Source organism: Sorex fumeus, unplaced genomic scaffold, assembly GCF_029834395.1.
Source record: "Sorex fumeus unplaced genomic scaffold, SorFum_2.1 ptg000063l, whole genome shotgun sequence".
NCBI lineage: Eukaryota > Metazoa > Chordata > Mammalia > Eulipotyphla > Soricidae > Sorex > Sorex fumeus.
Window position 1 is genome coordinate 76,137,848 of NW_026606120.1, and position 20,360 is coordinate 76,158,207.

Below are 20,360 nucleotides of genomic sequence, written 5' to 3' on the forward strand. Positions count from 1 at the left end.
TTTTTTATGGCATTTAGTCTATCCCTTTTTGATGCCAGGGTAGCTTGCAGCTTGCCCTAGGTCTGTCTGTGTCCCTTTGAAGGACTTCCCTTTTGGTGTGTTAAGAACTAAGGGCAAATGAAGCTTAAGTAAATATAACAAACACCCAAGAATCAAATTATTCAGAGTCAATTAACTCCCAAGTTACAAAAGTATAGAACTGTCTTCCTGTGTTTATACAGAAAGGACATTGCTTTAAAGTAAACTATGCAAGGGGTATAAAAGAAAGAGGGCATAAAAGAAAGAGAAAAACAATATATACAAAATCCAGAGTCCTCAGAAGAATATGACTTTACAAGTCACAGGGCCTGATTTGGGGATTTAGGTGATTAACAGACAAGGGAAGGGAGAGCACTGAGGAGGGATTAAAGGTAAGCACAGAGGATTGGTTGGGCAAAGAAAGGACAAACCAACCAACAGGAGTGGGTAGAACCTGCTTAGAGGGGAGGGTTGAGGATCCTGCTGGGATTTGGGCATTTATGCAGGACCACAGAGGGAGGAAGGCTCCACCGGAAGTGCCCCAGCTCCTTCCTGTTAGGGTTCTCAGGTCTACTATGGCTTCTATGCAGAGGTTCTGTAAAGGGGTTGGACCCACGTGACAAGAATCCAAGGAACTTGCTCTCCAGGCCCAGTTCAGCTCTTCTTTCTTTCCAGGGAAGTTATGTTTTCTTTACTTTTCTGTTATTATTATTTTAATAGGCCCCAGCTTTACTCTGAATTATGAAAAGGCACATGCGTCTGAGTGGTCAGCACAGATTTTACTTTTTCATTTTGATGATGCAAAATAAATGCTGATTTGGCATATAACTTAAAACTTTTTCTTTCATATTCACAATCAACAAATTGGTGGATCCAGAGAACTTGCTGTTAACTCTACGGAGAGCAAACAATTTCAAAAGTTTATTCCAATCCATGTCTTCTTTTATACTCTGAAACATCTTCATTATGTTGTGTGATGAGGAGGCCCCACACCAAGGTCACTCTTTAGAACAGTGCTGGCAAGGCAGCCAGGCGGGATTTGGGGGGCAGGGCAGCAGCCTGGACAGTGGGTGTGGCAGGCAGGATAGCGCCTCCTTGCAAGCTGGGCTCCGCTATTATTATTACTGTGTGCTGGGCACTTGCCTTGCATGCAGCTGACCCAGGTTCAATTCTCACCACCATAAGTGGGCCCCTAAACATAAGAGTGTACCCCCACCATGGAGTTCTCTCTCAAATCCTGAAGATACCTCAAAGCAGCTTGTTCCCCTGCCCTTGTCACTCTTAACACTCTGCCCTTGATTCCAGGGGTAGGTCTAGGTTCTGTGGCACTCCAAGCTGAGCCACTTTGGTGACTGCTTCAAGAATACAAAAAATAGGGCTGCGGCCGGAGAGACAGTACAGCGGGTAGGGCGTTTGGTAGGGCGTTTGCCTTGCATCCTATATGGTCCCCTGAGCACTGCCAAGAGTAATGCCTAAGTGTGGAGCCAGGAGTAAACCCTAGGGTATCACCAGGTGTGGCCCAAAATAGCACTGTCTTTTCATTGTTCATCAATTTGCTTGAGCGTGTCCAGTAATAAACAATAAATAAAAAAATTTAAAAATAGGGCTGAGCAGATAATACAGCCAGTAAGGCACCTGCCTTGCATGTGACCTACCTGGGTTCAATTCCTCGTATCCCATATAGTCCCCCACCAAGGGTGATCCCTGAGCACACAGCTAGGAGTTACCCCTGAGCACCACCACGTGTAGCTGCCCCCACTCCGCACCTCTCAAAGTAAAAAACCATAGGGATGGGAGAGATAGTATAAGGCGAAAGTGGTTCCTAGTGTGCAGCACCATCCCAGCACCACATATGGTCCCCCAGTACCACCAGGCGTTACCCCTAAGCACAGAGCCAGGTGTTAAGCATAATTATGCTGAGTATAGCCCCAAACTGCCTCTCCCCTGCTGAATTAATGAAAGCAAATATTCACTTGATCACTTGACTTCCCGTTAATCGTCGGTTTGCTCGAGTGGGCGCCAGTAACGTCTCCATTTGTCTCTGTCACGTGCTAGTGTAGCCCAATGGCGTCTGTTCGCTCTAGGAACATGAAGAGCCTCAAACTGATCGTTCATGATCTTGATGAAGAAGTCTGACCATCTGGTAGGTGGGCGGCCACGTGGTCTTTTGACATCCCGTGGAATCCAGTCAGTAACAGCTCTAGTCCAGCAGTCGTCTTTAAATCTCATTACGTGACCAGCCCATCTGATTTTTGACACCTTGGCAAACGAGACAACGTCCCTGATTCTTGATTGTCGACAGATGTCGGAACTCCGGGTTCTTTCTCTCATTTGAGTGAAACGTGATATTCCAAGCATAGCTCTTTCAATTCCTCTTTGGGAGACCCGAATAGCGTTCTCATCCTGTTTGCGTAGGGCCCAGGTTTCTGAGGCATATGTTAATGCAGGAAGAACAGTGGAATCAAAGAGATGTGCCCGGAGCCGGAGGTTCTTCGTCCTCTTAGCTATTTCTTCAACGTTCTTGAAGGCATTCCAAGCTGCTCTCTTCCTCCTGTGCAGCTCGGGTGCCAGGTCATTTGTCATGTTGACTTCTCAACCTAGGTACACATAGCTGTTGCATTCGGAGATGATCGTTCCGGTGTCAGGAACGAGGCTGTTTCTCATAAACATTGTCTTCATAAGATTCAGCTGTAGACCGACCTTTCCATACTCACGGTCGAAGTCGGCCAGCATTTGTGCCGCTTGGCTGATGTTTGGTGTTATTAAAACAATGTCATCAGCAAAGCAGAGGTGGTGTAGTTGCTGACCATCTATCTTCACTCCCATTCCTTCCCATTCCAGTTGTTGCATGATGTTCTCGAGGGTGGCACTGAAGAGTTTCGGTGAAATGGTATCACCCTGCCGAACCCCTCTCTTGACATCAATGATTACTTCTTTGTAGAATGGTGAGATCCTGGTAGTGAATCCGCAATACAGCTCACGGAGGATCTTGATGTATTGAGCTTGGACGCCCTGATTGGCTAGGGCTTCAATGACCGCTTCCATCTCAACAGAATCAAAGACCTTCTTTAAATCAATGAACGTTAGACAGAGCGGCATCTTGAACTCCTGAGAAACCTCAATGAGCTTGGTTATCGTGTGGATATGGTCGATGGTGCTGAATCCTTTGCGGAACCCGGCTTGTTCGCGTGGTTGTCCTTCATCTAGTGTTCTGCCAATCCTATTTAGGATGACTCAAGTGAACAACTTGTAGATGACAGACAATAGGCAGATCGGGCGATAGTTGCCAATGTCATGGATGTCTCGCTTCTTGAACAGTAGTACAGTCCTGCTGGTTTTCCATTGGGATGGAACCTTGCATTCAGACAGGTAGCGTGTGAAGAGCCGAGCCAGTGTATTGATGAGTACTGACGGCAGGTTCTTCAGGTGTTCAGGTCTGACCTTGTCTGGGCTGGGTGCTGTTCGTTTCTTTACTGACGAAATGGCATGTCAGATTTTGGAAGGGAGAACATTGGGAACAACATATCCATCCTGTGGAATTTGATATGTCGGCAAGTGGACATGGGTATCGAAGAGATTTGAGTAGAAGTCATGGATAATCTCCATTGCTGTTCTGGAGGATGTGATAGATCCATCAGGACATCGGAGGGCAGTCATCTTGGTCTTGTAGTTGGCGAAGGACAGGTGGGCATTACGAATACTTTTCCCGGCTTCTGCCGCATCTACCAGCACTTCTGCTCGTCTCTCTTTGAGGTCTTCCATGATCGCATCTCTGCACTGCTTTGCGAGCTAAGAGGACGAAGAACCCTCGGGCTCTGGGCACATCTCTTCGATTCCACTGTTCGGTCTGCATTAACATATGCGTCAGAGACCTGGGCCTTACGAAAATAGGCTGAGAACGCTATTCTGGTCTCCCAAAAAGGAATTGAAAGAGCTATGCTTGGAGTAACCCACTTCACTCAAATGAGAGAAAGAATCCAGAGTTCCGACCTCCGTCGATGATCAAGAATCAGGGACGCTGTCTCGTTTGCCAAGGCGTTGAAAATCAGATGGGCTGGACACATAATGAGATTTGGAGACGACCGCTGGACTAGAGCGTTACTGACTGGATTCCATGAGACGTCAAAAGATCACGTGGCCGCCCACCTATGAGATGGTCAGACTTCTTCGTCAAGACCCTGAACGATTGGTTTGAGGGTCTTCGTGTTCCTAGAACAAACAGACGCCATTTGACTGCACTAGCACACGACAGGGATGAATGGAGCCGTTACCAGTGCCCACTTAAGCAAATCAATGAGTAACTGAATGTCAGGTTTGCTTGCCCCCCACCCCCCAACCTCCTCATTAGGTGCAAGATAGACCCTCACTTTTTGTTTGGGGGGGCCACACCTGGATGTGCTCAGAACTCATTCCTGTCTGGCTCTGCGCTTAGGGATCACTCTTAAAGGGATGGGGGGGGGGCACAGTGGGTGCCAAGAATTGAACCCGAGTGTGCTGCTTGCAGGGCCAACGCCCTTCCCGTTCGGTCTCCTGGATGCTCATTTTGTCCTGACACCATCCTCTAGAGGCTCTATTGAGCTCACCTGCAACCACCACCTGCCTCAGCGGTTCTGGGAGGTCGGGCAGCTACGCAAGCCATGAGACCTTTTTGTCCCTGAAACACCCGGGACGCCAGTCACCCCATGGATGAAATGGGGGCACGGACAGAGCTGTCCGTTCTCTTCCCCACGGGAAGACCTGTGCAGCGGGACCTGTGCACCGGGACGCCAGAGGAAACGGGGGCGTGGACTGAGCTGTCCCGTTCTCTCCCGCACTGTGCAGTGGGCGGGCGCCAGAGGATTGCGGGACCACCGAGCCCTAACTTGGGCGCTGCCCCGGGCTCCACTTCCGTGCCCGGAACTTATCAGCTCTGTCTGCTGCTGACTCCCGGGTGACCGGGCTAAATCCCCGTCCGCGGGCGGGTACAGGACCCCACGCAGGAGCAGGACCCAGCCCGGAGCCCCGCCCCCCAGGAAACCTCGCGACGATTCCGCTCCGAACCGGTGGTAGAGGTTTGGCCCGTCTCGGCGCCCGTAGCGCGGAGCTCCCGCCGTTTGCTTCCGGGTCGCGGCGCGGGGCCGCCCGTAACCTCCGCGGCGGTGCCAGCAGAAGCGAGCCGGGAGGTCTCAGTAAGTAGCGGGTCTGCGCCGAGGCCAGACGCCCCTCTTGACTCGCCTCCCTCGAGCCCTTGGAGGCCCCGGTGCAGCCTAGCAAGAGGGCCCGGGAGTCCCGCGTCCCGGGGGGCCACGGCCCAGGGGCTTCTGGCCGGCGGTGCCCTGCCGGGATCGCCATTTAGTCCAGCCAAAGTCACGGCCGCGTCCGAGCCCAGAGGAAACCGAGGCGTAGAGCCCAGCCCAGAGGCGCCGTTTAACCAGGGCCCGCTCCCACCCCCGGCTTCCTCGCGGAGGACGTGGTCAAGGTCCCCTGGCTTTGGGTCCAACGCCCCGCACGGAGCGCGGTCTCCGCCGCGCAACCCCCCCAGCAGTCACCCTCGCCCCCTTGACTGTCTGCAGGCCTCAGCAGCATGTCCCTGTTCCGATCGGGCCTCCTGGTGCTGACAACGCCGCTGGCCTCCCTGGCCCCGCGCCTGGCCCCTATCCTGACCTCGGCGGCCCGGCTGGTGAATCACACGCTCTATGTCCACCTGCAGCCGGGCATGAGCCTGGAGGGCCCGGCGCAGCCGCAGTCCAGCCCCGTGCAGGCCACGTTTGAGATTCTCGACTTCATCTCGCACTTCTATGCCGGCGCCGACGTCCACCGGCACCTGGACGTCAGAATCCTGCTGACCAACATCCAACCCAAGAGCACCTTCCACCCTGCCCTGCCCGATTCCGTCCAGAACCTCGCCCACCCGCCGGAAGTGGTGCTCACTGACTTCCAGACCCTGGACGGAAGCCAGTACAACCCAGTGAAGCAACAGCTAGAGCGTTATGCCACCAGCTGCTACAGTTGTTGCCCACAGTTGGCCTCGGTGCTCCTGTATCCCGACTATGAGCACTTGGAGCTGCCCGTGGCCACTCCCGAGGGCCTCTTGCCCTCCACCATTAGACCAGCCTCTCCAGTAGCCAGGTCTCCAAAGCAGCCGGTGCGTGGCTACCAGCGTGGGGCTGTGGGTGGCACTTTTGACCGCCTGCACAATGCACACAAGGTGTTGCTCAGTGTCGCCTGTATCCTGGCCCAGGAGCAGCTTGTGGTGGGAGTAGCCGACAAAGACCTTTTGAAGAGTGAGTGAGAGAGATCCTGGATAGGGGCTGGGGCTGGGCCTTCCCCTCAACTCAGACACACCCTTGCCAGACTGAGAAAAGACTGGGCCATCCATATCTTACCATTCCTCCCCAGAGTCACTCAGTGCTAAGCGAATAATGTGGTCACCAGACAGGGGGCAGGCGCATAGACCATGTCCTCCAGGTGACGATTCTGAAGTTGGAATGAGTGAGTTGTAGGTAGTAGTGCCCACGACAGAAGAAGGGACCGACTGGTGGAGTGTGTGCTGCTCGGGGTTCTGTGTCTGACTTGGGGGCGCCCGGCTACATACCCGCCGGTGCCAGGGTCACTGCAGCCCGCTGCCTCGCTCTCGCAGCTCCACCTCCACCGAGCAGCCCTCTCCTGCCACCCACCCATTGGGAGGGATGTTGGGAGAGCTTTTCTCCAGGAGAAGCATCTCACAGTGCCTCCGGCTCCTTCCTTCCTTCCCCAGGCAAGTTGCTCCCTGAGCTGCTCCAGCCCTACGCAGAGCGCGTGGAACATCTGAGTGAGTTCCTGGTGGACATCAAGCCCTCCTTGAATTTTGATATCATGCCCCTGCTGGACCCCTATGGGCCCGCTGGCTCTGACCCCTCCCTGGAGTTCCTGGTGGTCAGCGAGGAGACCCACCGTGGGGGGATGGCCGTCAACCGCTTCCGCCTTGAGAATGTAACCCCGGAGGGAGCCCGTTAAAGGGAGTGGAGGGGGCTGAGGAGGCCATGGTGGGGGGCTGCTGGAAGGAAGCCCATGACCGCAGCCAGAGGAGGGCAGAAAGGGTGCAGGGTGGTGGGACAAGGCGAGGCGGCCAGCTTGCCCTCTGGGGTAGGAAGGACTGATTGGGACAGGTGGGCCGTCCATGTGGCACCTCCATGTCGGCCGTTCCTCCCCTCACCCCTTCTCCCAGGGCCTGGAGGAGCTTTCGTTGTACCAGATCAAGCTGCTGAAGGACCAGAACCACCAGGAGAACGAAGAGGACAAAGTCAGCTCCTCCAGCTTTCGCCAGCGAATTTTGGGGGAGCTGCTACGGCCTCCATATGTGAGCCTCCACTCCTGAGGGGGGAACTGGGACCCCTGGAGAGACTGAAGGGGGTACCCAAGGGGGAATAACTGTGCGGCTGTCTCTCATTTACCCCCTCACCCTCCCCCCAGAAGAGGCCGGAGCTCCCCGCATCTCTGTATGTGATCGGGCTGACTGGCATAAGTGGTTCCGGAAAGAGCTCTGTAGCTCAGCGGCTGAAGGACCTGGGGGCGTTTATCATCGACAGTGATCAGCTGGGCCATCAGGCCTACACCCCAGGCGGCCCTGCCTACCAGGCCGTTGTGGAAGCCTTTGGGACAGGTACTGACAGGGAGAGCTGGAGGTGGCCTGAAGTGAGGAGGTGGTCTGGCCTCTTTAGCCTGTTCTGTCTCTGTCATCTAGAGATTCTCCATAAAGATGGCGTTATCAACAGGAAGGTCCTGGGCAGCCGCGTGTTTGGGAACAAGGTAAAGACACCCCAAAGAATTCTGCTGCTCCACCCAGCCAGTGCTGGGAACCCAGTGGGTCACTCTGGTCTGGACCAGCATGCCAGGTTTCCCCCCGGGAACCTCCATCTGGGAGGGAAGGTACTCGCGTGCCCACCCTGTCCCCCTGCAGAAGCAGATGAAGATCCTCAGAGACATTATGTGGCCGGTTATTGCACAGCTGACTCGGGAGAAGATGGAGCACGCCGCCGCGGAGGGTGAGTGGGAGGGAAGGCGGGTGGGCTCCTCCCCACCCTGAGTCACAGCGTCCACTCCCCGAGAGCCCACTGGCTCTCTGACTGATGTAGGTGGCAGGGTGCTGCCTGCAGTGACTGGGGGTCTCCCTGCAGGAAAGCGTGTGTGCGTGATTGATGCCGCCGTACTGCTTGAGGCCGGCTGGCAGAACATGGTACATGAGGTGTGGACCGTGGTCATCCCTCAGACCGAGGTATCCGGCCCCCCCACCCCCTCTGCAGACCGTGCCCCGCCCTGAGCCAGAGCTGACACGTGCCTCCTGTGTGCCCAGGCCATCCGCCGCATAGTGGACAGGGACGGCCTGAGCGAGGCTGCGGCGCAGAGCCGCCTGCAGAGCCAGATGTCTGGGCAGCAGCTCGTGGAGCAGAGCCACGTGGTGCTGAGTACCTTATGGGAGCCTCAGATCACTCAGAAGCAGGTGGGCAGGCGGGGCTGTGGTCAGCGTAGTTCCAAGGGGCGCCCACCTGAACCTGACCCCTCCTCCTAAGACTCTGGCTTACCCAAAGGTGGAGAAAGCCTGGAGACTCCTGCAGGAGCGCATCTCCAAGCCGCTGTAGACCCCGACTGATGCGGATTCCCTGTTGAGTGGGGGAATCACAATCTAGCAGCGAAATGGCATCGGCCTAGGGCCCTGAGCTCAGCCCCGAAGGACAAGGCTGGTGCACAAGGAAGCCCATCCAGCCCGCTGGAATTTGGCAACACTGAGTATGTGGCTCGTGGGAGAGCACGACCCCGCATTCCATCCCCACTTGTGTTGGGGTGTCTGCCAACTGGGACCAGGACAAACGCTGGAACTTAACAATTAAAGGTCAATATTTCCAGACCTGCCTGTGTGGTGTCTGCTTTCTGCTCCCATAATTTCTGGGCGTCTCTGGGGCCCGGGTGCAGGGCCGGCAGGAGCTGGGAACCTTTGAAGCTAGCCAGAGCCAGGTCAGCCTTAGCCCTGCCGGCCTCCAGACGGTATAAAGTAGCAAACAGGCTCTTTGCAGGCTTAAATTGCCCAGGTCTGCCAGGCGCTGGCAGGGCGGCCGAGAGCTCCCGTTTCACGAGGCAAGCAGTATCTGGGGCTGTGCCCAGCTTGCAGCCTGGCGTGGTCCGGGGAGCCGCGTACCCCCAACGGCCGGCGGGGCACGGGCGCACACCTCTGCAAAAGCGGAAAGCCTCAGATCGGAACCCCTAGGAGCACTCTGCAGGGAAAGCCCCCCGAAACCGCCCCGAGAACAACTTGAGGTTGGCCCAGCCCCTACCCCGGCTGCGTGCGCGCCTGGGCCCGCCTCTTTTGCGCTGCGCGTGCGCGGCATCCACCCCGGCCGCGGATTGGTGGCTTCTGGTCACGTGGGCGAGCCTCGCCTCTTCCTCGCGGCTGGGGGCCCGGCCTCTGGCTCGTTTCCGGTACGGTGGGTCTGAGATGACGGAGCCGGGCGCCTCGCCGGAGGACCCCTGGGTCAAGGCAAGCCCCGTGGGCGCGCACGCCGGCGAGGGGAGGTCGGGTCGGGCTCGTGCACGTAGGGGGTCCGGAAGACGAGGGGATTCCTGGCAGTCCCCAAAGTCCCCCACGCTCTCCGGGCCCCGGGGCTGCAGAGAAGACAGCTCTTACCCCGCCTGTGCCAAGGTGGGGACGCAACTGACCGAGGCATGTGTGAGCGCGGGGCTCGTGGGGGCTGGGGCCGCGGGCGGGGGGCGAGGGGTGAGCGGGGGCTGGCGCTTCCACGGCCTGGCCAGCCTTGGCTCTAGGTGGAAAGCCTGTGTACGCGCGCGCGCGTGTGCGCGTGTGTTGGATGGAAAGCCTCTGTTCTGTCACTGGCGCTGTAAATGTGTGTGTGTGTGTTGGATGGAAAGCTCCAATGTTCACTTGGGACGTGTGTGTGCGCGTATGTATGTGTATGTCTGAATCTTCAACTGCCTGTGCTCTCCAGGTGTGTGCAATTGGGTGTCTGATTGGATGTTAAGTGAAGGAGGTGTGTAATGGAGGGGTGACTGGGGGTATCTGTAATTGGGATTGTATGATTAGGGATGTCTAATTGGAGGGTGTTGGGGGGTGTTTCTGGGAGGTGTGTGTGTGTGATTGGTTGTAGATGATTTGCGGTGTGTAGTTTGGGTATGTATAATCGGGAATGCCTGGGGACATGTGTAATTGGGGGTATGTAATTTGGGGTGATTGGGGATATGAGTGATTGGGGGGAAGAGTGTGAATGTGATTTGGGGTGTACATATGCACCTGGGTGTGCCTGTGGGTATGGTGACTGAGTAAGCGAGTCCTCCCCCAGAGGCAGGCTTCTGATGTACCTCTCCCATGTTGGTGCCACAGGTGGAGTATGCCTATAGTGACAACAGCCTGGACCCTGGTGAGTGTCTTCCCTGCCCTCTGTGGTTTGAGTGGCCCTGACAGACTTGACCTGAGCAGTCACTGCACTGAGATTCGTTCTGGCTTAAGAGAATGAGGGAGGAGCAGGGCAGTGATGGAGTCGTGACACTCTTGTGCCTCCCACAGCCAGGTGCCACTTTGTGATCGAAGAGATCATTGCAGGCCAGAGGAACAGCCTAGACACTAAGGACAGGACGTTATGACGGGGCATGACAATAAGTGGGGCCCAGTCTGGTTGGCTTTTTGTTTGTGGCCACGTCCAGTGGTGCTCAGGGCTTACTCCAGGCTTTGCTCTCAGGGATCACTCCCAGCCAGTGCCCAGGCATCATAATGGGGTGTTGGGGATGGAACCCAGGTCGGCCGCATGGAAGGCAAGAGCCCTACCCGTACTATCTCTCTGGCCCTCTTGTTGGCTTTGCGGTTGAAGGAAAGAAATTGTTTCAGTGTCCTCTCAGTATCCTCCCAGTCACCCATAGTGATCGGGACCTCTCTTTTCCAGGGCTTTTTGTAGAAAGCTCTCACAAGGGGAGTGTAGTGTCCAGAGCTAATAGCATCGGTTCCACCAGTGCCTCTTCTGTCCCCAACACAGGTAGGCAGCGGCATCCACCCCCGTGGGGGACTCAGATGTCATTATCTTGCTATCTTCCCTAAAGCGGAAGTTCCATCCACTCATGCCAGGATCTTGTCGCCCTTCTGCTGGACACAGGGTCTTGCCATCTTTCACCTCATGTAGGGGGTTAGGTTCTTCCATGCATCCACTAGCTCTAAGTACCCGATTCTTCTTCCATGTGACGGGCGAGCGGGCTAGCTGGACTCCACTGGGCTCCAGCATAACCTCTGCCTGCCCCCAACTCTAGATGACGAGGACAGTGATTACCACCAGGAGTCCTACAAAGAGTCGTACAATGACCGCCGGCGGCGCGCCCACACTCAGGCCGAGCAGAAGAGACGGGATGCCATCAAGGTGATTGGGGGAGCCTGCCCTGCACCCGCATAGCAAGGCCCCACAGTATTATATTCCTGAGCCACAGACCCATCAGACTGGCCCCCAAAGCCCCAGACATGACCGCCTCCCTCATTCCAGACCCCCGTCCCTTTGGGTGTGAGCATGAGACGTTCGCAGAGAAAAAGGTTTGTGTCAGTTTGGCATAGTCCCTAAAAGCTAGATGCCCTGTTCCCTGCTGTTTCCACAGAGAGGCTATGACGACCTTCAGACCATCGTCCCCACCTGCCAGCAGCAAGACTTCTCCATTGGCTCCCAGAAGCTCAGCAAAGCCATTGTTCTGCAGAAGAGTATGACCAGGGGTTGGGGCTTCTGGGACCTCTGGGCCCCCGGCTGGGTGTGGTGGTTGTAATGGGAGGCTTGGGATCTGCGGGAGAAGGGAACAAAACCTTGTCCCTTTGTTTGAGACTTGCTCTGTGTCAACCCCAGCCATCGACTACATCCAGTTTCTACACAAGGAAAAGAAAAAGCAGGAGGAGGAGGTGTCTACACTACGTAAGGACGTCATGGCCCTGAAGATCATGAAAGTGTAAGGAGGTCCGATCTTTTGTGGGGGGGCCGGGGGCTTCTGAGGGACTTCGAGGCTGGCTTATGTGCATGCCTCTCCCAGTTCACGGGCCTCATCAATAAGAAAAGACGCTGTCCTTCAGATGACCCCTCAGAGGCAGGCTCTACCTTTTCCTCCAGCCCCTTGCACTTAGCAGACCTTGGAAATGCCTGGAGAAGAGCTAAGACAGTATCAGGCCAGCACAGAACCCTGGGAATCCCCATCCCGGGGGGACGAAGGATCACTCTGTTTTTCTTGCTGGCGACCAGAGCCGCTGCAGTGCTCAGCTGTATACTTTGCTGCTCCCTTTCAGGAACTATGAGCAGATCGTGAAGGCGCACCAGGACAACCCCCACGAGGGGGAGGACCAGGTCTCCGACCAGGTCAAGTTCAACGTGTTTCAAGGCATCATGGATTCCCTGTTCCAGTCCTTCAATGCGTCCATCTCAGTGGCCAGCTTCCAGGAGCTTTCGGCCTGTGTCTTCAGCTGGATTGAGGAGCACTGTAAGCCTCAGGTATGCACCTCCCTGGCCACAGGCCAGGCATCCCCACGTGTGCTGTCTGTGCTTTTCACCTGGAGGTTTCATTTGGCAAGTGTGAGCGCTCACTCCTGCAAAACCTGCCTCAGTCTCTGCTCTGCAGGAGGTAAGGCTACCTCAGGGATCAGCCCTGATCATTGGCAGCAGAATTACCTGGGTGTAGGAAAGATTCCTGGCCAGCTGACGCTTTCCCCGGGTTATTACGATTATTTGTTAGAGTTAATATTAACAAATAATAGTTGGCGTTAATATTAATGATTGTACTGTCTTGCTTTTTTTGGTGGGGCAGAGGGCTTTGGGTTTCACAGCTAACAGTGCTCAGGGGTTATTTATGGCTCTGCATTCAGGAATCACTCCTGGTAGAAGTAGGGTGGCCTCGTGGCATGTTGGGGATTGAACCCAACATGTGGTTGGCCACATGCAAGACAAGACCCTGCCTTGTTCTTTCTCTCCAGCCCATCTTTTGCTTTTGAGGCCTATTTGCTTTTTCTGTGGCTTGAGATTATCCAAGAATGTGGGTTTTTTTGAGTCACACCAGCAGGTGCTATAGGTTTACTCCTTGCTCTCTGCTCAGGGGTGACTCCTAGCAGTACTCAGGGGACCGTATCTGGTACCAGGGATCAAACCTGGGTGAGCTGCATGAAGACAAGTGCTCTCTACCTGCTGAACCAACTCTCCAGCCCCTCCCAGCATTTTTACTGTGAAATGTTTTAAATATACTGCAACATTGGGCAGATTTTATAACGAAAACTTCGGTGCCCCTCCATCCCTACCTGAACTCTACCGCAGCATTCTGTATTTGCTATGTTACACAAATATTCATCTCTATTACCCCTTTTGGAGTTAATTTCAGAGTAAACCAGATAATCAAAATCAGAGGCTTTATTTTTGGTCAATCTAGTGGTTCTTAGAAAACCATGAATGAACCCAGGCTTTGAAGGTGGTTCCCCTGCCCCTTTACTTTTATTTTTAAAAAACTTTTTGGTTTTTGAATCACACCCATCTGTGCTCAAGGATCACTCCTGGTGGGCTTAGGGGACTGTTTGGAGATTTAACCATGGTTGGCCGCATGCAAGGAAGTGGCCCCCTTTTCTGTCTTCTAAAGACCTGCGCATGGCTGGGTCTGGAGAGGATCATGCTGAGCGAAATTGGTCACAGGGAGGGACAGACAGAATCATCTCGTTATATGTAGAATATAAAGAAATAGTAGATAAACAAATGACCAAAGACAACAGGATTGGAGACTTGGTCAAGAGATCTGGCCTGGCCTGGGAAGGGGGTCCCCTGACACCAGCAGAGTGGTGGGGGTGGTGTTGGACTGTGTGTGTGTGGAACTGCACTGACAGTACTGTAAACTGTACTTCAGTGAACATGGTGGGGGGGGCATGAAAACATGGGCATACACTTTGGTCTCGATAGTCACCAGCTGAGCTGATCTGAGTGGTGCCTTTCTGCTGCCCCCACAGACCCTCCGGGAGATTGTGATTGGCGTCCTGCACCAATTAAAGAACCAGCTTTACTGACCGTTTCTTGGAACCTGCAGACAGCCAACAAGGCCTTTGAGTCTCCCACTTGGTCCCAGTGCTGCTGGGCTCTGGAGATCGGACTGCAGCCCTGCACCCCAGCCAGCCGGTGTTCCTCCTCAGAGATTGTTCCCTAGTCTCCCCCTGAGGGTCTGGGGTGTTTGCAAATGCTTCTGATTAATTTATTATATTGACCATAAAACTCGAACCTACCCCGTCTTCCCCTCTCCCTGTGGAGCATTTTTGGGATGTGAGTCTGTTGGGCACCCCGGAGCTCCAGATCTCTCCCCTTTTCCTAAGCCCCAAATGTCCGCTTATGACCTGTATATATTTGGGGATTCCTCCTGGCCTGTTTAGGTCTTTTGGGTAACACATGACCTAACTGACCACCAGGAGGAAAGGAGTAAAAAAAACTTCTCGGTGTAGTCAGGACATATGTCTGCCTCCCTGAGTAGGGCTAGTCAGCCCAGTGGGGGCCAGGTTCCTGCTTCCTATCTGCCACTCTGGGCAGTAGAGCAAACCAGCCGTTCCTCAGGCACTGTAGTAAGGTCAACTGTGACACAATGTTGGCAAAATTAAATTTATTTTTCTACGAACAATTTGCTAAATTTACAATTTTGGAAAATTAACTGGACCTCAAGACCACTCCCAGCCTTTTGGTGCAGTATGCACGAATCTTGGCCCCTTGGTGTTGCCTCACTGGCTCCCAGGCCCGGAGTGGACAGGGGCCAGGGCAGAGCCCAGCATTCCTGATTGCAGAGGCTTGTGTTCCCACTATGTACAGTGACCTCAAGCCCGTCCACCTCAGGCTCCCTTATGCCTACCTCAGGTTTGCTATCTGGGAGGCTTCGTATCCAGAGGAAATTAAATATTTTTATATCAGATTATATTACAATAAATATTGCCAAATGCTTTTTCCTTCAGCATTGTTCCAAGTGTGTGTTAAGATCAAGGCACTGGAGTGTGAATGAGGAAGTGAGCGCATCCATCCATCGTGGCCAAGGCACCCTCCCTCTACCCTGTGCTCTGGTTCACACCTTTCCCACCTGCTTCACTCAAGGGTGGGACACAGCAGCAACAAAGCCCACCTCAGTGTGGCGGGCTCAGGGATCTGGGAGCTTTACATTGTGATCTTCATCCGTCTCTATCCCAACTTCCTCCTGCGGGCCAAGACAAGCAGATAAGACCTCTGGATGAAGACCACCGGGGCGCCAGGGGGGCGGGAAGCACTTACGAAGAATTGCTTTTTGCTCTTCGGGTAGCCTTCAAGGATTGCATCAAACAGCTCTGTCGCCTGACAAGAAACTGCTTTCAGATGGACAGTTCCCAGCTCAGCCCGGGAGACCCATGGGTCAGGCTGGTCTTGAAGCCCCCCAGGAACTTACCATCCGCTTCCGCTTCCTCCACTCCTTGCAGTACTTCTGCCGGTCTCTGTACACCTAGCACAGAAACACGATGAGCCTGGCAGCTGCCACCTCACATGCAGCTGTACCACCCTGCCGCCAGGCTCACCTGCTCCTTCTCCTCGGGAGTCACATGGTTGGTGGCCGCCTTGATGTTCCTGAGTCTCTCAGTGTAGCCAGCACATTCCTTCTTTAACTCCTGGATCTCTCTCTGCATGTCCGGTGTGGTCAGGGCACTTGTGAGCTCCTTCAGCTCTGCAATCACATCTCGGCGTTTGCTTGCTACCTTACAGGAGGGGCTGCTCTCCCCGCAGGTCGGTGCCCTGGTGAGAGCAGCCACGACCCTGCTCCAGGCTTAACCGCGGGCTCCATGCTGGCTTCCTCCCCACTCACACATAGAGGTGGGAATGCTGACAGCCACAGAAGGGAAGGGACCAAAATCTCGTGTCCTCGCATGCGGCCGACCTGGGTTCGATTCCCAGCATCCCATATGGTCCCCTGAGCACCGCCAGGAGTAATTCCTGAGCACATGAGCCAGAAGGAACTCCTGTGCGTTGCCGGGTGTGACCCCCCCCCAATTAAAAAAAAAAAAAACACGTGAGGAGAGAGAAGCATGTGTTTAAGAGAGAACAGACTCTCCCCAGAGTAGATCTGGGAGGCAAGCAAAGAAACACACATGCAAGTAAGCAAGTGAAATACGTGTTTGGGCAGGGATCTTTGCTGCATCTAGACAATGCTCAGTCAGCAGACCATCCGAGTAGTGGCTGCTGGCCTGCAGGTTGACCCCGACCCGAGAGCCCCTCCCAGGGCTGCATGGTCATACCAGCCTCCATGTGGCGGCAGCTTTGCTGCAGGCTCTGCACCTCGGCAGTGAGGGCCATGACTTTGGCATCCAGGCTCTGAAGGTCGGCATCACTGACCGTGTCAAACTGCTCCTGCCGACGATGAGGGTAAATGGAAGGGGGCTGAAGTGAGGCACACGACAGGAAGGAAAGTTACATCAAGAACCTGCAACTCCTGGGCTGGAACAGTAGTACAGCAGGTAGGGTGCTTGCCTTGCACAAGGCTGACCCTACTTCAATCTTCAGCATCCCCAATGGTCCCCTGAGCACCACCAGGAGTAAGCCCTGAGCACCACCACTGGACATGGCCCAAAACAAAGATTAAAAAACAGAACTTTAACTCCCAACCATCCAGAGGGCCTAGAAAAAAAGTGGGAGGGTATTTTTGAGAAGTCATCCAGTTTAGCACTGGTCTTAATAGAAAGGTATAAAAGGGCCAGGTTGGGCCCAAGAGATACTACAGGGCTCAAGGTTGCCTTGCAAGCAGCTGACCCTGGACACTGCCTGTGGATGCCTAATCCCCACTCACCCAATAACTGGAATAAAGATTTTAATTTTTAATGTCTTAAATTTTCAGATGACTCCCAGCAGTGCCCTGAGCTCCTGGCTCTGCATCCAGAGATCACTCCTGGTGGGCTCAAGGGACAATTATGGGTGCTAGGGGTCAAATCCAAGTCAGCTGCTTATAAGGCAATTGCCCTACCTGCTGTACTTTGGCTCTGGCCTCCCTGGAGCAAAAATTTTAAGAGGCTAGAAAGATAGAACAGAGGTTAAAGTGGCACCTGATCTGATTCCTTGGCCCTGCACTTGGTTCCCCAACAAAGAGTAACTCTGAGCACCCCCAGATACAACATCAATGATGGAAAGTGCATGCACAAGTGTGTGTATATGTGTAAAAGATGAAATCTGACACAGGTCTGCAAAGGACTTCCAGGTAAAGAGCATGGTTGGTGCCATAGCTGCCAGAGAACAAATGACTGGTTAAAGAAACTTTGGTAGATCTACACAATGGAGTACTATGTAGCTGTTAGAAAGGATGAAGTCATGAAATTTATATACAAGTGGTACTACAGGGAAAGTATCATGCTAAGCAAAATGAGTCAGAAAGAGAGGGACAGACATAGAAAGATTGCATTCATCTGGGGAACATAAAGTAACAAAATAGGAGACTAACACCTAAGAATAGCCGAGATAAGTACCAGGAGGTTTACTCCAGGGCTTGGAGGCCAGCCGCACACTCTAGGGGTAAAGGCAGCTCAGATAGAGAAGGGAGCACCAAATAAAGGGTGTTGGGAAGATCTGCCCAGGATGGGAGATGCTGAAAGTAGACTATAGACCGAACAAGATTGCCACTCAATGCCTCTTTTGCAAACCACAGCACCCAAAAGGAGAGAGAACAAAAGGGAATGCCCTGCCATAGAGCCGGGGGGTGGGGGTGGGAGGGGATGGGGGGTGGGAGGGATACTGGGATCAGTGGTGGTGGAGAATGGGCACTGGTGGAGGGATGGGTATGTGATCATTGTATAACTGAAACCCAAGCACAAAAATTTGTAAGTCTACAACTGTACCTCATGGTGTTTCACTAATAAAAATTACAAAAAAAAAAAGAGATCTGCACTAGAAAGGACAGTGTTGGGGCCAGAGCGATAGGATGGTCGGTAGGGAATTTGCCTTGAATGCAGCTGACCCAGGTTAGATCCCTGGCATATGGGTCCCCCGAGCACTGCCAGAAGGATTTCTGAGTGCAGAGCCAGGAATAAACCCCTGAGCACTGCAGGTGTGGCCCAAAAGCGAAAAAAGAAAAGGACAGTGTTGGAGCTCAGAGAGGATCTTATTGGGACCTGAGCGTTGTACAGTGGGCAAGGCATTTGCCTTACACGCAACCAACTGGATTCAATCCCCGCATCCCATATGGTTCCCTGAGCACTGCTGAAGATTAATTTCTGAGTGCAGAGCCAGGAGTAACCCCTGAACATCGGTGGGTGTGGCCCAAAAACTAAAAGAGAGAAGGGTGCTGTGATTGGTGCTGGGAGAAGACCCGAAAGATGTGACTTCAGTGGAGCAACCTGGGTTTTGCTTTTAAGCAAAGTGAATGTTTAGAGCATGGGTCAGACACAGCTGCAAACCCAATCCAACTGTGTACACATTTCTGGGGGGCGGGCATCCTAAGCAGGACTTCAGGGGCAAGGCCAGTTGGGTTCAAGTTTAGTGCTAAAGCTTGAGGTCACAGTACTGCTCAGGGCCACCCTGTAGGCTCATTTGGGCATGTGGCAACAAGGATCAAACCCAGGATGGGTGCATGCTACACATGTGCCTAACCCCTTGTATCATCTCCCAGCCCCCTAATTACACAATTTGGAAAACAAAACCAATCACAGGCTAACATTCTTATTTCCATAGCTGATTCTGCTTAACAAGGACAGACAAAAGTCAGGGAAAGGTAGTGACTGTCTAGCTGTGACAAGAGACCTCTGGGCCTGCAAAGTTAAAAATAGTAACCCTCCGGGCCAGGGTCATACTCCAACGCGGAGGGCATTTGACTTGCACTTACTAACCTGGGTTCAATCCTTAGTACTCCAAATGGGTCCCCGAGCACTACCAGGAGTGATCCCTGAGTGCAGAGGCAGGAGCAAGCCCTAAGTATTGCTAGGTGTGACCCAAAAACTTAAAAAACAAAAACAAACAAAAACCCTAACCCTGCTAACCTCTCCTCAGATCTTCAATAGAGTGGAAGCAACCAAATGGGCCTTGGCCTCTTTGGTCAGCTTAATCAGTTGCTAAATAGTGATACTCTATATATATATATATATTTAAAGGGCCTTGGGTTAATTTAGATCAGCTGACAGCACCCAGGTGGTGTGGAGACACGGATTGGTGTATGTTTGTGGGGTGTTGGGGAACGGCCAGTGGAGACAGAAAAAAAAAAAATCATGTGGTCCAGAGTGGGTGTGATCCAGAATCTAGCGCACAGGGGCTGACGCCGGCTCCATCTCCACCCCAAACCCCAAAATCAAATAATAAAGCCAGAATCTAGACTCCACACTGCCAACGGCCTCCAAGCAGAAAAAGAGCCTTGGTGGCAACAGTGCGGAACCCTGCAGCCAGCCCACTTTCGAGCGCAGAGGGCTCAGCGCTCACCTGGTCGGCGAAGTAGATCTTCTGCTTGCCGAACGCCTTCTCGCGGAGCCGGCCCTGCCGCGCCAGCTGCTCCAGCGCCTTGGCCACCGCCTGTGGGGACACGGCGGCCGGGACTCAGACCGGGGCCGGCCTGAGGGCCAGGACCCCCGGGAGGGACGGCCGCTCACCGCCTTGCCCAGGCCGTGGTCCCGCTGCAGGTTCCCGAACACGTCCTGGGCGCTGTAGGGCCTGTTCTGCTCCTGCAGGTACCTCAGGACGACCTCGGGGGCTACGGAGAGACGCGGCGGAAGGGCTGGAGGGTCCCCTGGGCCCACCCCTCCCTCGCCCGCTCCCGCGTCTCCCCGCCGGAGCCCGCGGCCCCGGTACCTCCCGCCGCGACTTCAGCGCGAGCTTTACTCATCGTCTTTCCCGCCGCCAAACTCCGCAGACCGGACGTCGCCGTTGCCCAGACAACGGCTCCTTCCGGCGCCGGGCGGTGGCGATTGGCTGGCGGGGTGGCGCGGCCCCTCCCGGCCCCCGTAGTTCCTCCGGCCCCGACCTCGGCGCTGCGGGTCTCCCCGCGGGCGGGGTCCTCCCCCGGGACGTGGACTAGTGAACCCTGTCCCAGGACCTCGGGCCCCGTCCCTAGCGGCGGCGGATGCCCGTGACCTTGCGCTCGGCCGCGTGTGCGCGGGATTAGCGCCAGCCTGGCCGGACACTCGCTCAAGGTCGCGGAGCCCGTTATCCGCGAGGACGGTTTCGGACCCACGGTCCAGGCCCCTTCTGTCGCTTCGCCTTATCAGCTGTACCGTGGGAACGGGGAGCACTTGCGGGAGGTGGGTGAAGGGCTAGCCGGGAAGCGCCTGGGAGGAGACGAAGGACCTGCCCGCCCCGCGACACTGGGGGGCGCTCGGCACCTGCTGTTGCGGGGAAGGCGCGGCCCATTCAGTGTCCTGGCAGCAC

At 54.6% G+C, this 20,360-nt stretch overlaps 3 protein-coding genes across 9 annotated transcripts; 2 read left to right on the forward strand and 1 right to left on the reverse strand.

The window, feature by feature from the left end:
- Window positions 1–5,100: 5,100 nt before the first annotated feature.
- COASY (Coenzyme A synthase) lies at window positions 5,101–8,872 on the forward strand. Of its 2 annotated transcripts, XM_056127039.1 has the most exons (10): window positions 5,101–5,186; window positions 5,571–6,281; window positions 6,755–6,969; window positions 7,205–7,336; window positions 7,450–7,639; window positions 7,721–7,785; window positions 7,937–8,021; window positions 8,154–8,251; window positions 8,330–8,476; window positions 8,565–8,872. In XM_056127039.1, exons 2-10 carry the CDS (start codon window positions 5,582–5,584, stop codon window positions 8,613–8,615), a joined length of 1,683 nt encoding a protein of 560 aa, XP_055983014.1. In that variant the 5' UTR covers window positions 5,101–5,186; window positions 5,571–5,581; the 3' UTR covers window positions 8,616–8,872. The 2 variants fall into 2 exon arrangements, with proteins under 2 accessions (XP_055983014.1, XP_055983015.1); XM_056127040.1 differs by lacking the exons at window positions 8,154–8,251; window positions 8,565–8,872 and having other exon boundaries at window positions 8,280–8,381.
- A 531-nt stretch (window positions 8,873–9,403) lies between these two features.
- Window positions 9,404–14,958, forward strand: MLX (MAX dimerization protein MLX). 6 transcript variants are annotated; one of them, XM_056127090.1, is made up of 8 exons: window positions 9,404–9,508; window positions 10,367–10,403; window positions 10,923–11,012; window positions 11,281–11,387; window positions 11,617–11,716; window positions 11,856–11,955; window positions 12,287–12,488; window positions 13,979–14,958. In XM_056127090.1, exons 1-8 carry the CDS (start codon window positions 9,467–9,469, stop codon window positions 14,033–14,035), a joined length of 735 nt encoding a protein of 244 aa, XP_055983065.1. In that variant the 5' UTR covers window positions 9,404–9,466; the 3' UTR covers window positions 14,036–14,958. The 6 variants fall into 6 exon arrangements, with proteins under 6 accessions (XP_055983065.1, XP_055983066.1, XP_055983061.1 ...); XM_056127086.1 differs by having other exon boundaries at window positions 9,410–9,691; XM_056127087.1 differs by having other exon boundaries at window positions 9,410–9,670.
- On the reverse strand, window positions 14,602–19,835 carry PSMC3IP (PSMC3 interacting protein). The gene is made up of 8 exons (XM_056127092.1): window positions 19,785–19,835; window positions 19,586–19,686; window positions 19,419–19,508; window positions 16,262–16,373; window positions 15,548–15,693; window positions 15,421–15,474; window positions 15,270–15,329; window positions 14,602–15,195 (listed from the first exon to the last, which is right to left on the reverse strand). The coding sequence occupies exons 1-8, from the start codon at window positions 19,816–19,818 to the stop codon at window positions 15,139–15,141; spliced, it is 654 nt and encodes a 217-aa protein (XP_055983067.1). The 5' UTR covers window positions 19,819–19,835; the 3' UTR covers window positions 14,602–15,138.
- Window positions 19,836–20,360: the final 525 nt, after the last annotated feature.

Excerpts from the sequence above, each read along its gene's own strand:
- COASY (XM_056127039.1), top strand. The coding sequence starts at position 5,582 with ATGTCCCTGTTCCGATCGGGCCTCCTGGTGCTGACAACGCCGCTGGCC. Across the intron at positions 6,970-7,204 it reads ACCGCTTCCGCCTTGAGAAT|GGCCTGGAGGAGCTTTCGTT; the intron begins GTAACCCCGGAG and ends CCCTTCTCCCAG. Across the intron at positions 8,477-8,564 it reads CTCAGATCACTCAGAAGCAG|GTGGAGAAAGCCTGGAGACT; the intron begins GTGGGCAGGCGG and ends GCTTACCCAAAG.
- MLX (XM_056127086.1), top strand. The coding sequence starts at position 9,467 with ATGACGGAGCCGGGCGCCTCGCCGGAGGACCCCTGGGTCAAGGCAAGC. Across the intron at positions 11,013-11,280 it reads CTCTTCTGTCCCCAACACAG|ATGACGAGGACAGTGATTAC; the intron begins GTAGGCAGCGGC and ends CCCCAACTCTAG. Across the intron at positions 11,956-12,286 it reads GCCCTGAAGATCATGAAAGT|GAACTATGAGCAGATCGTGA; the intron begins GTAAGGAGGTCC and ends GCTCCCTTTCAG.
- PSMC3IP (XM_056127092.1), bottom strand. The coding sequence starts at position 19,818 with ATGAGTAAAGCTCGCGCTGAAGTCGCGGCGGGAG. Across the intron at positions 19,509-19,585 it reads ACCACGGCCTGGGCAAGGCG|GCGGTGGCCAAGGCGCTGGA; the intron begins GTGAGCGGCCGT and ends GTGTCCCCACAG. Across the intron at positions 16,374-19,418 it reads AGATCTACTTCGCCGACCAG|GAGCAGTTTGACACGGTCAG; the intron begins GTGAGCGCTGAG and ends CATCGTCGGCAG.